The sequence below is a fragment of the Ixodes scapularis genome, unplaced genomic scaffold (genome assembly GCF_016920785.2).
Source record: "Ixodes scapularis isolate PalLabHiFi unplaced genomic scaffold, ASM1692078v2 PGA_scaffold3__209_contigs__length_174095766, whole genome shotgun sequence".
Classification (NCBI taxonomy): Eukaryota; Metazoa; Arthropoda; class Arachnida; order Ixodida; family Ixodidae; genus Ixodes; species Ixodes scapularis.
Window position 1 is genome coordinate 9,507,451 of NW_024609868.1, and position 21,376 is coordinate 9,528,826.

The window sequence follows — 21,376 nt, forward strand, 5'->3', positions numbered from 1 at the left end:
TCGGTTGGCTGCCGCCAGACAGTAAAGGTGTGTTCTATGATATCTGCCTCGTTGGTCCTTCTTGCGGGTGAGCAGTAGCACCGAACCCTACAAACTACACGGATGGGGACGACAAATACAATGACTCAACACTCGGCCGACATAACCGAACGCGGCGTCAGCGTTCGGCTGGAGTTCGTGTTCTCCGGCGAGGAAGACGAGGGGCTCTTTTGTTTCCACTAGGGCCTGCATGAACAATGCAGCATGCACCGTCCCAGCTCAGCACAAAAGCCAAAGTTGGTCAAGCTCGCATTCTCTGAGGATAGATCCGGCACTTAACGTCGCTTCGTCGATTGTTAGTATTCCTTACATTAAACTGTGCCCCGCGCTCTATTGTAGAAGATGACATGGACATGCCCATAAGGCCTGTTGGTATGTGCACAGGCTTTGTGTTGAGTAAACACCAAGCTGTGGGGAAGCAAACGGTCCAGAGCGCCCCCTATAGTTCGATCTCCTGCCCAATTGGCCTCGAGATCGACCTAGAGGTGGTGCTACTGTCGCCCTATCATTATCATCAAAGCGGGGATAGAAGCATTGGCGCCCCATAGGCTCTCCACGTTCGTGCGCGAGGCGGTGTAGATTCTTGCGTTTATTTTGTCGTATGTTATCGGTGGGAAAACAATTTTAGCAGAAAATGGTGCGATACCGCTCGGTGCTTCAGTGAAGATCGAATTGTGTTACAAGAGTACGACCTAAATTTTAAAAACAAAACGCTCGTGTGAATGCGTCGTCTGCTCTAGGCAGACGTTGGGAAGCATGGACCACGATGAATCCCTGTCTCTGGTTGAACTGCACTATTTATGTTAAATATTTATTTCTTTTAAAATAGATGTATTCGTTCAGCAGCATGGGAATTCAACAAAACAATGAATTCCAATCCGGATAACATAATACTGGTACTGTGGGCTGTGCAATTGCCGGATCTACGCATATTTTTTTTTTTAGTCTTTGCAGTAATAAAAATATTTCGCTTGAAGAGAACTTAGTTCTGTATTGTAAATTACCATGCTATTGAGTTCGGCTGCAGCCAAGGTTTCCCTTTACTGTGCCATGTTCTGGGTATGTTTTTCGGAGTTGAAAAAATTCCACTACGTTGCGATTAGGAGAGAGCCCTTCTAGTTACGATCCACAAACTGCACGTTGGCAGGACAACTAAAACAAGTGAAACAAACTCTTCTAATATATCTGCCGTGAGTGGAACAAATGAGTGTAACCAATCGTGCGTGTAATTAGGTGCTTTTCTCGGTAGTGTGGGTTCACCCACTTAAATTTTCTCGGTGAGGGCTGGGGATGGTCAAAAAGCGAATATTATAAATATATTGCTAAATAATCTTCTATGCAAACGTAATAGACTCATCAACTCGGACAAACGACTCGCAACACGACACAGACAGCATTGGCCGCAGCGACTTTCTTTTACTGATGACGGTTAGCGACTTTCACGAGACTTTCCAATCACACACCGCCCTCGCCGCATATCGGGACTGGGCAGTTCATCGATTACCCTTTAGATTATTCGAGTGATGCTTTAATTGCAATTTTCTTTTTGCCATTTAATCGGAATCTTGTGCTGGAGAAAGTAAGAAAAAAAGATATAAATGAAGGGAAGAACATAAAAGACAAGAACAGACAAGAACTTTTCAACTGGCAGCAAATGTTTTTCCCTTTTATTTATTTATATTACCCTTACCAGCACACTTCTGATTCCAAGTAAGTAAAACAAAATGTCTGTTTTTATATTTCTGACGTATTTATTTCTTTTGGGACAAGGGCTTGCACGGTAAACCATTTCACCATACTTGTGGTTGTCATCGAGGGTGATTATACTCTTTAAATAATAACTTAAAAATTAATTTACTTTAGAAGGAGTCCCGTATTCATATTTCTTTAGGCGTCACAACGTGAAGTTTAAAATGCAAATGCAATATACCATTTATGACTTAGTAAAAATAGTAAAAACAATGTGTAGTTTGAATGTCTCGAATGTAATGTGACTGGGGAATAATCAATTAAGGGACTTATAAATTGATTAGTCTATTACAGGTTGGCAATCAGTCGGGTTAAATTGTTAATAAGCCCCCAGCTCCAATCAAAATTCAAAGTTTTATGAAAGCTATGGAGTGTGCAAGATGAAGATATGTGGGACCAAAAATTCTACTAACCACATCATTACAATTATGGAAGTATCCCACTTTATATTTATTTCTTTGCTGGATTTCCACGCGTGTGAAACAATACAACACAGAAACAAGAACACGGACATCAAACATTTAACCCCTTAAGTGCCTTGGACGAGCTGAGCTCGTCGGCCACTTTCTGGCTAAAAATGCCACGGACAAGCTCAGCTCGTCCAGTGGTTTTTTCGGTTGCCCTCAATTCGACGGACGAGCTCGGCTCGTCCGAGTAGTTTTGCGGCACTGATCATAGATGGCAGCACTCGTATTAGATGGCAAATATCTTTTTCGCTTCTGCTGATTTGTGCGTAATAAACTTCAAATTTTATATGTAATACTAGAGGAGTAACGATTCAAAATAAAAACAAATCTGGCACTTTTAGGTTACTTTTGGAAAACAAAATTTGGCACTTAAGGAGTTAATAAGGAGGGTCCAGCTCAGCCGGAAATGGACTTGCGTCGTCCAGATCCATGCTTTTGAACGTGCGCCCATAGCAGACGACGCAAGGCGGTATCCCCGCTTTCGCATGTGTCCAATTTCGGTCGCACGGTGGCGACACGGTTCGATCTCGAGGCGAATAGCTATGACACAAGGATGTCTATGCGGCATACACAAAGTGAGTGTAGTTCGTTTAAAGGGTTTGAAAACTACTAAGCCTCGGTTACTCCACCACCCAGCTTTCAGAAACTAGTGCGAACTTCTCAGATTGCGGTTGTTGGAAGCAGGGTTGTGCACTCATGATGCAGGGTGTACCGGGCAGACCTCAACAATGCCATGGTGTACGCCCTGAGCCAGGAGGTTGCACTTTGGGACACATTCAACCGGAGCCAGCTCGAAGTCCTGGAGCACTTTGTCGACGTCCTCAGACAGGTAACGAGCAGCAGAAAGTGCAGGATCATTATGCAAGAAATGTTTAAGGGGAAGCTGGAAGAGCTTGATGCATTTGTTAGACTACTGAAGCTTGCAAGTAGTCACCTTATAAACTTCACCTCTTTTTTTTTTTTTTGCGGTGTTTATTTTTTTAGCAGGTACCGTGCTTCTAGGTGATTTAATGGAAAATCTGTATGTTTCGGGGTATCGTGGAAGAAAACTGGACACGGGCATGAAGTTCTTCCACCTTGTGGTCGGTTTGCCTCGGTGCATACTCGACCCGGAGGAATAACACAGAGCCAGCGGTTTCAAGAAAAAGAAACTACATTTAATTGGACATGGATAAGACGATCAATGCACTAACATTGTTACCAGCGCCGCTTGAGTCCAGGCAGTGACTGCCTGTGTGCCGCCTCTAATCCGCCTTATCAAAGTGGCGCGTGCGATGCATGCGTGGCCGGCTTGGCTATGCTGCCACGTAGGAAAGTCTGCCGCCTGGCATTGTAGTCGGGCAGCTGGGCTGGGGACCCACCAGGGTGCCCACGACCTCCAGGAAACATGCGAGTGACCGAAATATTTTGTAAAACGTCCTGGTACCCTGTAAGGAAAGGTAACGGAATAAGGAGTGTGGGTTCCAGAAGAAAGAAACAGCCTCACGGAGAGTTCGGTACAGGCTTCATTCCCAGTGCATTCAACCAGCCGATTACATCGTAAGAATATTTCTCATGAAGCTTGTGGGCTTTTTTTTTTATTCAAGAACAGCTTTAATAAAACTTTTCCAGTTTTTTTTATTTTTTCTTATTTTATTAACATAGTTTTTGGATTCATTTTGATTTGTCGGTGTATACTACTGGAAACACTGAACACTACGTCATAAACTATGCTCACACTCTGTGAGGCTACCACATCATAGTTGCTCTCGAAAATTTTGGCACTGCGTGCGTATGTATGTCGTTCCAAAGCACGTGACAACTTTGACACTCGAGATCTTCGGAAATCGTTAATTGCAATCCGCAAACTCCAGTCGCTACTGCCACTTGTCAGCAAAAAGTTTTCGGTTGAAAAAAGAAAAAAAAAAAGGGTTGGCTCCCGTCTTGCAGTTTTTCCCGGGGGATCCTTCCACGATGCACTTCCTGGGACGCCTACAGAAGTATGTGGCCTCCTTCCGGGAGCGGGGTCACGTCCTCCGCGGAGAGGCCCTGTCCACATTCCTCCGTGCCGCAGGCTCTGTGAGTACCGTACCCATTGCGCGGGATGTGCCTGACTTGCCCGTTTATTGTCCCCCCCCCCCCCCACCCCCCCCCCCCCCCGGGCACCGAACGCGGTCCGGAAGCACCAAGAAATGCGTAACAAAAGCCGGCGTATCATGCTGCGACACTTTTATGGCGTCGTCGGGCGGAAACTGAGGGACCAGTTTTGAGGATGCGGTAAAAATGCGCCAGTCGGGATGCGCTCCAAACACTAGTATTGTGTCGCAGTCTTTAAAAAAACACTGACACCCCCCAAAAATTTTAAAACATTTTTGCCAGGCAATTTAATATGGTGTTGGAAGACTGCCCAATCAAAATCTTGCTACATTGTCACGTATAATTTTAATAAAGTAAAAAAACGCAACTGCTCAAAACAGGAACCAAAACTGGACCAGGGAGGAAGAAAAAACGTAGACGAGGAGAGAGTTGCCGGAAGTCACATGGCTATACCCAACTGCGTTTGCTTTTTCGCTTTCTTTTTTCCCTTCATTTTTCCGGCTGTGCGAAGCAGATGGAAAACTTGCACGACACACAAAAAACACAAAAGCAAGCACTTCGTGCTTGACGTTTGTGCATTTTTCGAGCTCTTACCAATTCATGTTCGTAAGATGAGCAAGATGAGAAGGGGCGACGACTTGGCGACGTCTTCTTGGTGGTCGGCTGTGTCGTACTAAATAAATCCTAATTGTTTTGATCTGTAAATGATTTTTCTTTCGAAGCTAGACAGATTTGTCGGTACTACAGCGAACGACATTTCTGAAGTAGAGGACCCACACCCGCACTCAGTCCCCTTCCTTCAGCCGTGCAGCCTGCAACTCCCACGATACGACGCCATGTTGAGAATTAAGCATAAATGCACAGTTTTGTTCCAATAGACCTTATGCGAAATTGCTTTGTGGTCTGACAACACTGAGAGCGTCGCCATTTTAATGTTGGCAAGCGTTGTGGGTACCGAAGCACGGTGGAGGCATCGGAGACAGCCGTACGGGCAATGTGCGATGGAGCAGCAACTGCTTTCCGCCTTCTGACCATATTATGTGGACGAACAGTTCAAACGACCTACCGCAACTGTGTGACAAAACTATGGGAGGTTTGTGCACGCTGGCGACAACCTCGTCGAAGCAGCGGACCAAGTCCTACGCCTTCGCTGTGGGTGTCGCCAGCGTGTGCACGGGCCTCCGAAAGATCTAAGCCGTTATGCGCCTTTCATCTTTGAGAACACTTTTAATTCTTTTTTCGGTGCGAATACGCTTGAAATCGTATACTGTTCTACGCAAATATAATGACTCAACACTCATTTTTTTTTTTTTTTTTTTTTAATATTGGTTTAGGGTTTTTTGTTGGGACACTCTTTGTTCTTCTAAAAGAAACTGTGCCCTGGGCAATATTTTTCAAGCGTTGCAAAGGGCTAAAATTGGTTTCAGATAGCATTGACCTCAAGCACAGTTGACGGACGTTGCGCTATTAATGAAAATTTGTTCAACCCTGACAAAATAACTGCGGTGACTTTCCCGAACTACCCCCAGCTTCTTTGCACAAAACAAAACTTCAACCTCAGCTGCGACAAAAATAAAAAAATAAAATAAAAGGAGGTTGTAAAATAAAGTTGGCACCGCCCGTGTTGCTTCATTCGACGTCCGCAACGTAAATATTTTTGCGGCCACCGACATCGAAGTTTTAGCCACTGCGATGACCTTAACCATACGCATCTCCAATTATGGTTGGTGGCCTAGATTATTAAAACTGCCATCGTTTTGCCTCGCTTAACAGCCTTGGTCTCGTCCGCATGCATTGAGCTGCTTGCGCATCTAGAAAAAGGCCAGGCCGACACTACAACGCACATAAAAGAAAAAGGTTATAGGCAAGTTTGGTACAACTTCGTGAAAAGATAAGGGCCCGGTTCAATAGTTGTAAATGGCTTCACGCCGTGCGATAACGTCTGCATGTTTCTTCGCGTTGTCACCGATTGTTTTTGTCAAAAGCTGCTTCTCAAGTTGCAAATAAAAATAAGAAAAAAAAAAACTGTGAGCCCTGCTCACGTTCGCGTTCGTGTCACGCACGAATCGAAGGTTTATTGCTGCATCCGCAGCGGAACGCAGCAATCATTGTCATCGCATCTCTCGCACAAAGCGCGGTCGCTTGTTTACATGGGGTCTTTGCCGGTCGGGTCTCTGGTTTCGTTTTCTCGCCACTAACAAGATGGCGGACGTAGTTCTCGGTGCGCTACTAGATGGCGCTCTAAATTTCGCATATGGCCTATTCTCTGTGCAACTTGGTTTTTCTTTTCAATCAACGTATTTGTAGGTTTCTTGAAGCCACAAAAAATCTGTATGGTATTTTTTAAAAATTTTTAATATTGAGTGTGTGCCTTCGATGACCAATGTCTTTGATTATATTTGGTGGGTGTGTCTAAACCAGGGGTGGCCTGAGTGACACAGGGTTAGAGCCACAGATAAAACAACAGAAGTTCAGAGAGCAGGTTAAAAAAGGAAAAAAAAGGGGGGGGGGAGGGGGGGTGTCTGAAACGATATGGAGGGAACAGTCCTCTCCAAAGTGGACAAGTATAATTGTCGACTACAACAAATAACACCAGGCAGCAGAACATTTCCTTAACTGCAAAATGCATGGTTCGCTAGCCAGCCACTGCCCCCGACACCCGTTAAGCGTACAGTCGAGCACGATAATATCACCCCCGGGTATTTCGTATTATTGTTTATATTGAACAGTCCAAACATCCCATTGAAAATCATATGTAATAGTATAGGCCACCACCCACCTGTCGCTTCTCCCGCAGTCGGATTTTGGATTGCTGTACGTGGGTGAGTTGGGCGAGTTGGTGATGCATTTTAAAAGGGTAAAACAGCGCCAAAAGACACGGACAGGAAGAACTATGCAAACGGATCGCTGATTCGGATTGCGCCCTTGGCGAGCACGTAGCTCCCGTTGCGGGACTGGCAGATCGTTGGAACGGTAGCGTGCACTTTTTCCTTGAACACTGCTGTCGCTGTGCAACTCCTTAGCCCCAAAATAAAATAAAAAAAAAAAAAAAAAAAAATGTTTTCGTCAAGTTAGGTGTGTTGACAACAACCATTGAGCGTTGAGCAATCGCACTTTGAACGCCTTATCTTTGTTTACCTTTTCCTTTTGCCGTTATTGCTGTGCCCGTTTTTTTTTTTATTTTTTTGCTGCCAGAATTTAGTGAGATTTCTTCTTTGTAGCTTTCTTAACTTTATTCTATAGATCAAGAGGTTTTTTTGGGGGAATTTTTTATGCAACTCGCTTTTTCATTGTTTTTTTTTATTTTTTTTAATTATTTTTGTGTTTTGTCACGATGCTATGTGGAGGTCGTGGCCAGGCGCGCACGTGAACGATCGCAAACAACTGCAAACACGGTAACACGGTCGCCTAACGGGGGCAGTGTTTGCGATCTTCACGAACTAAGCTCTACCGTCTTTAGCAGCTCTTAAAGGCTCTATTTGGTAAGGTCCCGTTTGTCGCGGCCTTCGGTATTAGCAGAGACGCGCGGAAATTTTAACTGGAGCTTAAGTGAACATATTTTTGTATATCAAATTATTGACATATTGAACTATTATACAATCCCGTTTGAATTCGATATATCAGGGTTCGACTGTATACGGTTTGAAATTATTTCTAGAACAATAAAGGGAAGAGGGTCACCCTACGCATGTACAGTCGAATCTCGTTAATTCAAACTCGAGGGGGACCGAAAATTTGTTTGAATAAAGCAAAATTTTAATTACCGGGAGTTTCCTTCCGTAGAGATGCATAGAGACGTTTAAATTCTAGAACCCTTTTTGTCTTGGGGACACAGGAGGGGAAGGAAGGCACGCTTACCAGGGAGTCGCAAGCCTCACCTGGAGCTGCGAAGAGCCGCATACGGCTCGTGAGCCGTAGTTTGGCCAGAACTGGTCTAAACCATAGTTAACGGCACATGACCACGGAGAAGAGGATGGGTGCGATTATAACCGGCCAGCTCTCGATCGGCGGTTTTTGGGCGGAAAGAAAACAAATGGTGTTTTGGGTAGTTGGGCTTTCATGTGTCATGTACAAACAAAAAACCTTGGCGAGGATAAACACCCTGTCAGTGCCCCTTTAAGCTGCCGATGGTACCAACCGAGAATGCCTGTCGGGTCCTTGCAGCCGGACTCCCAGCTGCCAAGGATGGGCCCCTACGTCGGCTGCCTCGGAAGCAGGCCGGGGCTGCGCGGCTACCCGTGCAGCCTATGGATGCTGTTCCACAGCCTCACGGTGAATTCGTACCGTGCCTCTGCGGAGCACGGACCTGCCTCAGGTGAGGACCGCTCGTCGGAGGATTTTTTTATTTTGAGCCGACGCCATTGCAGGCACCGACGATGTGGCCTTTTAGTGTGGGCTTCCTAGATTTTGAAGCAATTTCCAGTACGACTTTATGGAACTAAGAGCTGTATATATCTTGGTTTCTCTCCTACGAAAAGCTACCCAACTTTGTCGGGATATGCGTGGGTCCGAACGCTTCCGTGTGCGTGCGGTGGTAAGAAGCATCTCAAGAATTGGATGTGAGCACCGCATCACCGGTTGACTCTTTGTCGGCAAACATCCGGGTTTAAATTCATTGCCAATTGGTGGGGTCGCGGAAATTGCAAAATTTTTAACAATCGCCGGAGTGCAGTAGTGGCTTCTCTGAGCATTTCCGAACCACGTGCTTGGCCATGATGAACATTGGCCACTGGAATGAACGAAAGAACACCCGACAGATCCTGTTTGCAACGAATTTAGGGGGTCCATGCTATTCGGCTCACTCTTGCGTTTTTTCGTAACGGGTTCGCACGTGGAGCTTCTGCACCATTCTAATAATCGCCTTCCCTGCACTGCCGTCCTTGTCTGCCGGTCTGTGGAGTGGGTTCTGAGCACATGCAGTAGCTCCCTTCTGCAGATTATCAAACGCTACGCACATGCCCGCAGCCCAGTGACGCGGCATTTTTTGCCTAGGTATTAAGCACTGGAAAAGCGTATAAACAAACTTGCACCTTTACGTATTATGGATGTAGTAGGTTACATAGATACGGTATATAGCAAAACCGATACAATCCCTTTATTCTTCCTCGCAGGAGACCACCCAACGTCAGCGAGGACGACGCTGCTGACGATCCGCGACTACGTTTCGCACTTCTTCACGTGCAGCGATTGCGCGGCTCACTTCGCGTCCCTGGCAGTGGGCCTGGAGTCCAAGCTGCGGGAACCCCGCGACGCGGTGCTGTGGCTCTGGCGGACGCACAATGCGGTGAACCGGCGCCTCTCCGGGGACCAAACCGAGGACCCCGCCGCGCCCAAGGTTCCCTTTCCGCCGGAGTCCCTGTGCTCCGAGTGCCGCACGTCCCGGGGCCGCCAGGACACGGTCGACTGGAACGTGCGCTGGAACGTCGACAGGACTCTCCAGTTCCTGCTCCACTATTACTCCGGAGACTCGGTCATCGCCGTCGTTGCTCTTCCGAACGAACCGGCCGGTACGTGGCGGGGGCCGAGCATCATGCTACCGCTGGCACTAACCGCAGTCTTGCTAGTGCTGCTGCTCGTGGCGTTGCTGGGGCCCTTCGGCTGCGGTCGGCGAAAACTAAGGCCCTGTCGAAAGCTATGCACACGTCGGGGTTTTGCGTCGCCGCCCTGAGTTCGACACGGATCTTCCATGAAGGCCTTCTGAAGTGGGCCGACCTGTACAGAGCATGCGCCGAGGCACGGGTTGCATCTGCGCCGTCTATACTGCACAGTGCGTGTGTAGCCGTGCAGGGGTGAATTGCAGACGATGCGGCAAGCACAGGAACTGCTCATAATGATGAAAGCCTGAGAGTGAGGGAGGTCTACCCTCAGACTCACACTTTTTTTTTATTCCAAACGGTTACCGGGTAGCTTGTTTTTAAGCATAGTTATGGGAACTACTCATACCAGGGAGAAACAGAGAAAAGAGGAGACACCCGCAAGTTGTTTTGTGGTTGTCATTCTTGTTTTCTTGTTTTCTCTCTGTACTAGTAGCTCTTCAAGTATCTACAAAGTAGACAGCCTCTTACAGCTTTAGAACAGTTGAGATCAATTGCCACCGGCTGCATTTGTCTGGTAATTGTGGTAGGTTGGTGGTGCCCCTGTGCTTGTCTGTCTGCATTTCATCCAGGCACAATCTTGGGGTGTCTTTGCTGTCGGCGTGTTTGCAGCACACTTACCACCGTACCTCGAGGAGCCAGTGGCATAGCCAGGGGAAGGGGAGGGGAGGGGGAGAGGGGAGAGAGAGAGGGAGTGGGGCTCATGGGGTTTCACCACCCCTCGAAATCCAGCCGACCCTATAACTCTATAATATACACGTGCATTTTTACCTCTCTCCCCCCCCTCTGCACCCCATCTCAACCCCCCTTCCCTTCTCCCTCCCCACCCCGCCCCCGATATATATACCTGGCTACATACCTCGGCGAAGTCACTCACGAACTCGCTCACTCACACTCACTCACGCTCACCGCGTCATGGTGAAGGGCTGTGAATGACTTCGTGAACTCGGACCAAGTCGTGATGTGAAGGGGATGTGACTTCGTGAATACGGAAGGAGTCGTGATGTGAACAGGCGTGACTCCGTGAACGCGAAAGAACCCGTGATGTGAAGGGGATGTGACTTCGTGAACGCGGAAGGAGTCGTGATGTGAACAGGCGTGACTCCGTGAACGCGAAAGAAGCCGTGATGTGAAGTGGATGTGACTTCGTGAACGCGGAACGAGTCGTGATGCGAAGGGGAGTGACTTCATGAACTCGGAAGGAGCCGTGATGTGACGGGGAGTGATTTCGTGAACTCTGACGTACCCGTGATGCAGTGGTGAAGGACTTCGTGACTCTGGTGTATACGTGATGTGATGGTGAATGAGTTCGTGAACTGAATTTGTGATGTGATGGGGACTGAGTTCGTGAACTAGGAGTCAGGACTCAGGAGATGTTGGTATGGATTTGCTTGCGTGTGCGTACTCTTCGCGACTGATAGCCAACTTGACATTTGGTAGTGTCTGCAGCATGTTGGTGCCCTTAAACGCACAAACATGCTGTGGTGGTTAGTATAGAGTGCAGACGGAGCAGAAACTTGGAAGGAACTTTTGTTAGAGGCCAGAACGAGATTCGTAGGGGCGGTCTGGTAACGTTTGGGGGAAGCAACTGCAGGGGGCGTTTGCTTTGGAGGACTTTGAGAGAGGGTGTGGCATTTTGCGTGTGCGACTGTGCGCGGCTTAAGCGCGAAATCGGAAATGGGGAGGGGACTGTGTATTGCAGAGGAAGCGGCACCAGCGCTTCCCAGATGGGGATTGGGGGGGAGGGGGGGGGGGGATGTTTGGACCGGCACAGACTCAGCGGCGGCTCCAACGAGTTTGGCGGGCCTCCGCTCCTCTGCCCCGATACTGCGGGCGTGCGTACCCGCGTCGCGTAGTACACGTGCAGCTTGGCGAACGTTAGGGGGCTTTGTCTGTGCGCGGCAGACGTTTGAGCCTCCTGCATGGCCGTGGGGTTCCCTTTGCGCGGCGCGGCTTGGCGGCTCCTCCTTTCGGTGTGTGTGTGTCATTGTGTGTGGGGGGGCCGGAGGTGTCGTTTTGCCACTGTGCTATTCTGCCACGGGAGGGTTTCTCTTCGCGTTGATTGCATCTGCGTGCGTCCGTGCGCCCATGTTTTTGTCTTTTGCAAGTGCGTGCGTGCGCGCACCCCTCAAGGAAACACAAATAAAACCGCCTTCCCGGAGCTTTTACGCGAGTACTGGTGTGACCCTAACTGGACTATACAATGTTTGTTTTCTCGCTCTCGCTTAATAATGCTTACGAATATTCTGATGCTGGTAATATGCGGCACACGCTCGTTTTTATTCGTCCACACGAAAAAGTGTGCGCCGGATTTGATCTGTTTCGGCCGCTTCCGGATTTTTTCAAACGCTATTTAGCATCTAAGATCTCGGGAAGGCTTGACGCTATTCTAGAAAAATCACGGAAGTTTACGGGCTTTATTCATATGCCAGAGAATTATGATAATTTTAAAAATGTGAGGAAGCAGCCGATTGGCATCACGGTTCGTCGCCCACGTTTCCTAAAAAGCGCGCGGACGTGTCCGTTGCAATAACAGGCGGAGAGGATTTTACGTGCTCTCAGGCGTTTAGGTGGGGGCTTCGCTTGGCTGTTGCCGATAATAGTTTTCATCACAGCCGTGCATATGCCTGAGTTCTTGAATTCCAGGAATACGAACAGAGTTCTTCGATCTCCGTTGAACGTGAATATTGACTAAAGAGGTTTTTGTTTCTGTTTATTTGAGCAAAAGTCAGCTACTGGCACGATACTTGTGTGTAAAAGCCGGACCCCATCAGAAAATATGCGACGAACACGTGGCGAAACTCAATCCACTAAGCAGCCTAGCCTTACTCCGTGAACAGCGCTTCGAACGCGAAGGCGGGGTACGAGTGTTCAAAGATTCTTGATAAAATGACATAAATCTTTTCCAAGGGGGGAGACGATAGACCGTCCCCATTTCTGGATTTATCTCTTTTTTTATGCTAGCTAGTTTTGCATACAAACCATATCGGCCACATTTTGCTGGAGTGATTTTTATTTGCAATCGAGACCACTCTTCTTACATAAGCGCTTAGACATTCGTCTCCTCGTTATTTTCGTGAGCAAGTGACTCATTCAAAGGTATGCTGAGTTTTTTCAACAGCGTCGGAGCGATACGAATGGCTCTCACTTCGATCGGAAGTGAGAGCCCATCACACAGGACCACAAGCAAACCGCGATTACGTTGTCATCACCGTCATCTTTCTGTTGCAAGCAGGCTACCAATGAAAAACAAGGTGCGCGGTCGAGGTCAAAGTCAAATTCGAAGTAAGTGTTTATACGACGTGCAAGTAGGGGTACCAAAACGTGTCTTCCGCGCTTGCGAACGTTATCGTGACCCATTGAAAATAAGTAAATACGAAGAATGGCACAACAATCAGCGGGAAACATAAAGGGCGCGCACAGAACGCGCGAAGACGAGACAGAAAAGCGCGCGCCGTCATTGGTCAAAACGAGGTGTAAATAGCGGTACGTCAGAGCGTCTGAGGGGTAAACAAACACACAAGGTGTGCAAAAAGCTGAATAAGCCTGTTATTTTTAAAACATGGAAAACTATTGAACCGGGCTTGCCGCGTTTTTTTAAACTTTTTTCATGCACATCGCCGTGCTGTTCTGGGGCACGTATCGTCGGTTCACTCAAAGAGCTTTTACTTTCCCACGCTCTTTAGAGCCTGACATTTCACCTTTTTGTCAGATGAGCTGGCGATGTCCAGTTTTTCTGACAGGCTGTGTTCCCCGTCTAGAAGTGTGGACGAGCTGTTTACCCGTCCTCCCATCTTGCATTTCCCACCAGACCTTGTTTCAAAATGACCCTTCTTTTGTAACAAAAACAAAATTAAGAACCTGCCTCTATTCATCTCAAAGACTATGTTTGATGTTCGCTGAAGGCGTCCTCACTGGCTCTGTCTGCTTGAAGAAATCCCCGGTTATCAAGGGGAGCTGAAGGAGCGAAGACGACCTCTTCCCTTCGAGATTAGTTAGCTTTCTTCTCCTTGCCAACGTCGTCTTTAATTTCACTAGAAAAACGATAAACGGTAGGGAGTTCTTGTAGACGGTTTTTGTGCTCGGTAACGATACCCAATAACGATACTATGCATGCACAAAGACGACAAAGGAGTATCGGGTATCCTTACAGGAATTATGGGAACAATACACAAAACTCCCTAGTTTCTTAGACGTGTAAACAGGAAGTATAAGCACTTACTTAATTCGTCCCCAACACGCTCGTTTGTGATTGGTGCTTTTGTGTTTCAAGCTTGGGGCAAGCTTTTGTGTTTCAAGCTTGAGGTAACCTGTAGGTACAAAGTTTGACCTTGCCAGGTGTAAGGAAAAGTTCGCTGTTCGGGTTTTTCCTTTTAAGTCCTTTGTCGACTCGTTGTGACCTGTTCTTCTTTGTTACGAGTTACGTGTGGAGTCTGTCGGTTTTGGTTTTAAGGAGCCTTTTGGTGTTTGTTTTAAGGAGCATCTCTGTTACGCCCGACGCGCCACCACCGCGCCGTGACGTAACAGAGATGAGTTCATGTATAGGCAAACAGGTCGCCGAAATTATGTTCTGGCTATACACGAACCAACGAACTCATCTCTGTTACGTCACGGCGCGGTGGTCGCGCGTCAGGCGTACTTCCGGTCTGGGGCTGAAGGCGGAAGTCCCTATGTGAGACGTGTATTCTAGCGTTGTATTAAAAAAAACCTGACAAAAACTTGCCTTCTCGTCAAAACGCCGCGACTGGGGCTGCACCAAAAGAGTCGAGAAAGGTTTGAAGATCAGTTTTCATGTGCTCGGTTCGTCCGAGAACGTGGATATGTGCCGTGAAAATGGAAAACCAGTCGCCGTCGGACCACGATTGCTTGGGCGGGAGGCAGTTTGGGTTAAATTCACGGATACTTGTTGTCATCAGATTTATTTGTTTTGTTCCGTCATGAAAGCGGGAATACCGCCAAGTTGTTGGGACCGCCTGCATGCGGACGTTCAGTGCGTCTTCAAGATCGAACGGCCGCCTGATCGCTCGAACTGTCGTCTGCTCTTTCAAACGCTTCTGCTCGTCGTCTGCTCTTTTAGACGACACCGGCCCGTGGACCAAATGTTGGCCCGGTACTTGCGATAAGAAGTGAGTGCAGGCCTCAAAATGCTTAAGTTTGAAAATTTGTAAGCAGGCTCGATGTAAACAGTGGATACAGGGAGATGTTGATCGTTGTTACCAGTGACAATCAACGACTTGGTCCGATTCTGCTTGCGATTTTCAGTATCGATGTTGAACATCTCAGCTACGGTTCGCGCTGTTGTAACCCGAGCGACGTCATGACTTAAAATTGCGACCGAAATTTCATCATGCGAATCAGGCTTTAGCGTACCCTCTGCGGCGTCCACGCGGAATGAATCGCTGCATGTCACATTATTCACGCGAAGTTTTGTGGTGTAGCGAGCCTCAGTAATTTCGCTGAGGCTGCTCAAGTAGTCAGGCAATGCCCAGGAAGACGTAGAATCAACAATTCCAACGCAGAAAAGTGCACGGGGACTCACACCACCGCCGACAACAACGCAATTCAATGGTTTGTTTATCGGCGACGCGGCGAGCTTCTTGCCCACACCCCATCGCGCATGCGCGGCGCCGGTGGCGTCGGCTAGGAGCGCTCCAGTTTGTTTGTAAACATGAGTTGGTGTATAAAATACAGTGGAAAAATGATGTGAAATGAGGTGCCACTGAGCACCGCGTTTTACATGCTCACGTCACGTCATGTGAGTATAACGTTAAAAAATTCATTTTTAAGTCTAGATACTTTAGACCTTGTCATTCGCAGTTTTCTCCGTAGGTAGCAGCCGCCTGCATTACTGGTGTTCTCGCGGAAAGTGGCGCACTAGCTCCCAATCAATCGCACAGCGTGCCATTCTGACTGAAAGCAATGCCAAGGGGTGAAACTGGAAGACCCGGTCCTCTAATAAAACGCTTCGTAGAGATTCCCGCTTCAAGAACTTGCCTCCCATCAAGCTTCAGAGTCTATTATATTCGCGAACACCGCCCCGTCGGACTTTAGCAAATGATTGAATCTTTGTCCAACAGATGTTTAGTCGAACTGTGGTAAAGTTTGAAGGTGGGCCAGTCGGTGCTGACACGTGTGACGTCACTGCTTCTCGCGCATACGCAGCACGGCTCGCGAGAAGCCACGCGAAACTTCTCAACCTCGGCCAGTGTAAACTACGCTACAAAATAAACTCCGAAAAACACGCTCCGATTCTATTCAAAAATGAACTCCGAAAACACAGTACGCTACCTATAATACGAGTCTATGCGCAGCCAAACCCCGGCGTAAAACAACGAGCGTGAGGCGCGCGAGCGTGAGGCGCGCGTGCCTTGGTTCAAAGCTGAGAAAAGTGCAGTCGACCGCCATCATTAGTTACCTCGACTGCATTTCGCTCAAAGTACAGGGTGTCACAAATGAAAATTTACGCGGTCTTTTTTACCACAAAAATAAACTAGGCGTCGCCGAACGCTCATTCTCCGCCCAAAGGTAGAGCTAGAGGTCACAATCAGATGCCAAAGTTTCAGCCCAATGCAATAACCGAGTCAAAAGTTATAAGTGATTTTCTGAAATTTTCAATGGGAAAATGGCGGCCGACGGCGTTTTCAAACACATGGGGCTCTATGGCACCAGAAACCGAAAACGGGCGAAAATGGGCTCCATTTTCCCATTGAACTTTTCAGAAAATCACTTTTAACTTTTGATTGAGTTATCGGATCGGGCTGAAACTTCGGCATCTGGTTGTGACCTCTAGCTCTACCTTTGGGCGGAGAATGAGCGATCGGCGATGCCTAGTTTATTTTTACGGTGAAAAAGACCGTGTAAATTTTCTTTTGTGACACCCTGTAGGTTGAGCGACACGAACACGCTCAGAAGTAAACATATTGCTTTTAAGGTGAATGATCCAATGAGTGGTTTAATTAATGATGAGGTGTACCCTGACCAACGGGTTCGAATAAAACAGAGATTTCATTGCTTCGGCAAGGTGCAGGTCGCCTCTTTAAGAGGTTTTTCAGGGGAGGCACTTACTTTTTTTTATTTATTTGTTTAACTGACATACCCTCAGGGCCATCAGCATTACAGAGGTGAGCGGGAGTTAGAAGAAAACAGAACAAAGCTGTACATTTTGGAGCTTAGCCTGAGCTGTATAGATTATTTGCGGCAATTTTAAACATATAGTAAGTGGCAATTGTGGCAACAGATGTGGGAAGATAGTTCCAGTCCACTGAAATTTTCGGGAATGGATGACTCTTGTTTTGGAATGTCTTCTTTATATATATATGATGAAATCCGTGACAAAATATTAGACGGGTGATTCAGCGGTTGGTTGTGAAGTATTGCGTTATCATGGTATCTCTTATGAAAGTGGCATTAACGCGCTATTTTACGACGTAAAGTGAGGTAGGCAACGATAGGCTGGTTTCCATGGATCATAATTATTAAGATAAAATACACAGAACAATTTTGTACTGATCGAACGACGGTTTAGCGAGCGAAACCTGGCCCACGACGTTTCATTGAATGCCACTTTAGCGAATGGCGGCGTTCATTTGACCGAATAGATGAAATGGATGCCGCCGCTGTCCTGTTTTCGAGCTTGCCGAACCTTTGGCGATTGACGCTCGAACTTGAGTTCATATCCCTTGCTATCGTTCCGAACAGACCGCCTGGCGCGGTCTGTTTGGATGCCCAGTTTGCCGCCCCTACAAATGCCTAAACGTCGACTCGCGTATGTGATCTCTATTCGCTAAAATATAATTCGCTAAAACGTCTTCGTTCATATAATATGAACTCGTATTAATGTTTGTAAGATGTTTCACAAAAATCGTGCACGCAGGTTCGTGTCTGTCTCTCCTTTTTGCCCCCTCGGCGAGCGGTCGTGGGCAAAAATATAAGCGCCTTCTTTTTTTTTTTTTTTTGTGGAAAAAATTGTGTGCAACGAAAGTTTAAAAAAAAAGAAGACAGACCAGAAGGTTTTGAGGTGGGGTCGCCTCCACAATCACAATGCCGACAACCAGGCGAAGTCTAGGGAGCCTTCATGTGCGCTTTGCTAGGATGATGCCACCCTTTGTAATACCGCTCGCCCACAAACCAGCAGTCATTTTGGTTCTGGGCATTCGTGGGGCTTATAACTCTCCCGGAAACAAGCACCTTATCTCACAAGTTCGAAGCAGGGAAGTCAAGAAGCCGCTCGCTCTCCACAGCATGCGCACACGATGAAGAAAGCGCGAAACAAAACGAAAATAAAAGAAACGGGACAACAAAACTAAAAGCCAGAGGGAACAAGCTAAACCAAGAAAATGACAAGTGCAGGGTGCGTCGCCCGGCACAGCCCAATAACCCCCCCCCCCCCCCCACACACACACACACAGACACACACTGACACACACATCTGGAGCCGTCAGCGCCGCTGCGAAAGAACTTCGACGATGGCTGAGAGCCGGAGGCAGTGGCGGTGGCCGCGGCTGCAGGGGCCGACGCCGCTTTCCGTGACCTCGGTGACTCGGTGAATGGCTGTGACTCGGTGAATGACTGTGACTCGGTGAAGGGCCATGAAGTCGAACCGGTCGAACGACTTCATGAACGGGATCAGTTCACGGACGTGAGGGGAACGACTTGCTGAACTCGATGAGCTCGTGATGGGACGGTGAGCGACTTCGTGAATTCAGAGTTGGCGGTGATGGGATGGGGAAGGCTTCATGAACTCTATAGGATTCGTGATGTGACGGTGAAGTACTTCGTGAACTTGACGGATTCGTGAAGTGACGGTGAATGACTTTGTGAGTTCAGAGATCGCGGTGACGTGATGGGGATGAGTTTGTTGTCCGGTTGAACTCCGTGATGTGAATGGCCGTGACTTTTGGACGTCGGTGTACTTTGTGATGTGAAGGGCCGTGAATATTAGACATCGGTGTACTCTGTGATGTGAAGGGCTGTGACTTTTGGACGTAGGTGTACTTTGTGATGTGAAAGGCCGTGACTTTTAGACGTCGGTGTACTCTGTGATATGAAAGGCTGTGACTTTTGGACGTCAATGTACTTTGTGATGTGAAGGGCTGTGACTTTTGGATGTTGCTGTAATTAGTGATGTGATGGTGAGTGAGTGGGTTCGGAAATGCCGACCTATGCCTGGCTACGCCACTGCAACAAGCTGAGTATTTAATGGTTACACATATGCTCAATCTCTGCACGCTTATTGCAATTTTGGCCGCGAGTCACGCATTGCACCGCAATTCGCAAGCATGCAAAGTGCTTGAAATGACATGCTTGGGTTGGAATGCCAGTCATACCAATAATGTTTTTATGCAATGATTCCAAAGAAATAGGAATGCAAGGCTGAGACCCCTATCTATAGCAGACAAGCACAAATTAATTTTTTTTAGTTCAATATGTAGAGCACTTAATGAGTTCCCAATCAGGCTGGGAACTGCAGTTCTGAGGGAAAAGATAACTGGACTTTTCAAGGTAACCTCCTTTAAACTTTACACACTTGATCCACTTGGATGTTCAATACCCCGGAGAGGATATTCAGCTCCCTGCTCACCAGGCCTACCAGGAACGGTCATCTTGAGCACGTTGTCGGCAGAAAATGCTCTTTCTCGCATTCTTTCTGGCATTTTTCTCGAACAATGTCAGACTTGTCGGGTACTGCGAGTCAGATTCACTGTACATGATTTAAGTCTGATTCTCATTAACCTTTCTTTATAATTTGGTAAGTGAGCAGATTGGAAAGGCAGATGCAGGACTTTTGAGCAAGAAAGTGCTGAAAGTTCCTTTTTCCTAAAGCCTTGAAGGATAGGAAACTGGGATGTTATTCTCATAATCTTAATCCTCAGGAATCTGAGCCAAAAAGGTGTGTCAAGTTCAAAAGTTGGGCAGTATAAAAATGTTTGTCTTCCGAATCGCCTTGCCTGTAAGAGTTGGTGACTTGTTAGGCTGCACAATTAAGTGCCCATGGTTCCGATGAAGGAAGCATGTTACCTGTGTGTGTCTTCCGACTACCGTCTGCGTCGTGGGATTTTACAAGTACTAACCTACATGACCTTGAACTAAGGCATGCATAAAGGGGTCCCTTGGAAGCGCTGTTTGCTGATATGCCACCATCGTACATGAGCACGCGTTTGCCCATTGCTGCGCATTCCTCTGGTACGTCTGCTTTTGTTTGATCTTCCAAGTGGGTTAAGCAAGAGCCAAAGTGTGCATTTGTTTGTTTCTCTTAACATATCATTGGGCCACATGAGCAACATGACCCTTAGCAGGGTCTGCATCCAATGCTGTCCCACTTTTATCTACAAGTGATTCAACTCTTTGTGCACCAATGCCAGTTTAAACAAGACATCTTTTTTTTAAAGCAGTCACGTTTACAAGAAATTTTATATGAAGCGATTACCTTTATGTAAATAATGGTTTTAATATATGCTGAATGATATAATCATTGTAATCTAAAATGATGAAGAGAAGTTGTTTATCTTTTCGCTCGCGACATTGTGATGGAACGGTGACACTCGCAGAAATGTTTCTGTAGCGAGAGTGGTGCATCGGAAACCCGACTGGCCTTACGTGCTTCCTTTCAGCTGATGCCGATACTTAAACCATTTCTATCACTAAGAAGTTCTAGTAGATAATTCCAATAACAACACCTTGTACTCAACCGGCGCCTTTGCGCATGCGTCATATTTTTATTAGGATTGTTATCGAAGTTATTGGAACAATCTACTAAAACTCCCTACTCTTGATGCATTTGCTGCCGACAGATATTGCTCAAAGTTGACAGGCATGTTTCTTCATTGGGGCCACATTATGCCATTTTGAAGCGTGAGGGTAAATATCTGCAGAGTAGATTGGAGCAATAGAGTGAAGCAACTTTGATCTCTTTCTTTTACTCTGCCATCTGAATAAAATGGTTTAAATTTTATCAGTTAAACAAATTAACTGGGAGTGTTTCAAACTGTGGAACTTGTGTTGGTAAATGTTACTCATCTTGTTCAAGTTTGGCCAGAGCTTGGAACAAAACTATTGAAACATGCAGACTAGGGGGTGTTTCCATGGTTTGAAATGATAGGATTAGGGCAATGATACCCCATCACAGTCACCATCGTCTCCTTCCTTTACCAGTGTCAATGGGCATGCCTGTGTGCCATCACATGTGAAAAGTTTCATGTGAAACAACCCTAAATCATTGCAGTTTGTCCTTCCACATTGTCTGCTATACTATATGTTTGTAAATTTTCTGTGAAATTTTTCGACCAATTGGAAGAAGAAAAAAAATGCCTATAGCCATCGATAATGGACAGGTTAGTGTGCCATTCTAGATGGTGATATCTTGTGAACACAAGCAGGACAATACTTTTAAGTTTTAATGTTTTACCCACATTTTCCTACATTTCTGTGACTTTTACAGGCTCACTAAATTAC

At 46.9% G+C, this 21,376-nt stretch overlaps 1 protein-coding gene across 2 annotated transcripts in view; it reads left to right on the plus strand.

Annotated features, from left to right (window-relative positions):
• LOC8053511 (sulfhydryl oxidase 1) overlaps window positions 1–21,376 on the plus strand; it is a 72,942-nt gene that overhangs the window by 38,379 nt on the left and 13,187 nt on the right. Inside the window, exons 7-10 of one of the 2 annotated variants that reach the window (XM_042292240.1) lie at window positions 2,961–3,084; window positions 4,185–4,313; window positions 8,496–8,646; window positions 9,443–9,838. In XM_042292240.1, coding sequence (XP_042148174.1) covers window positions 2,961–3,084; window positions 4,185–4,313; window positions 8,496–8,646; window positions 9,443–9,838 — 800 coding nt within the window. Of the gene's footprint in view, window positions 1–2,960; window positions 3,085–4,184; window positions 4,314–8,495; window positions 8,647–9,442; window positions 10,715–21,376 lie in introns of those variants that run through there. The other variant, XM_029967762.4, reaches the window with a different exon arrangement.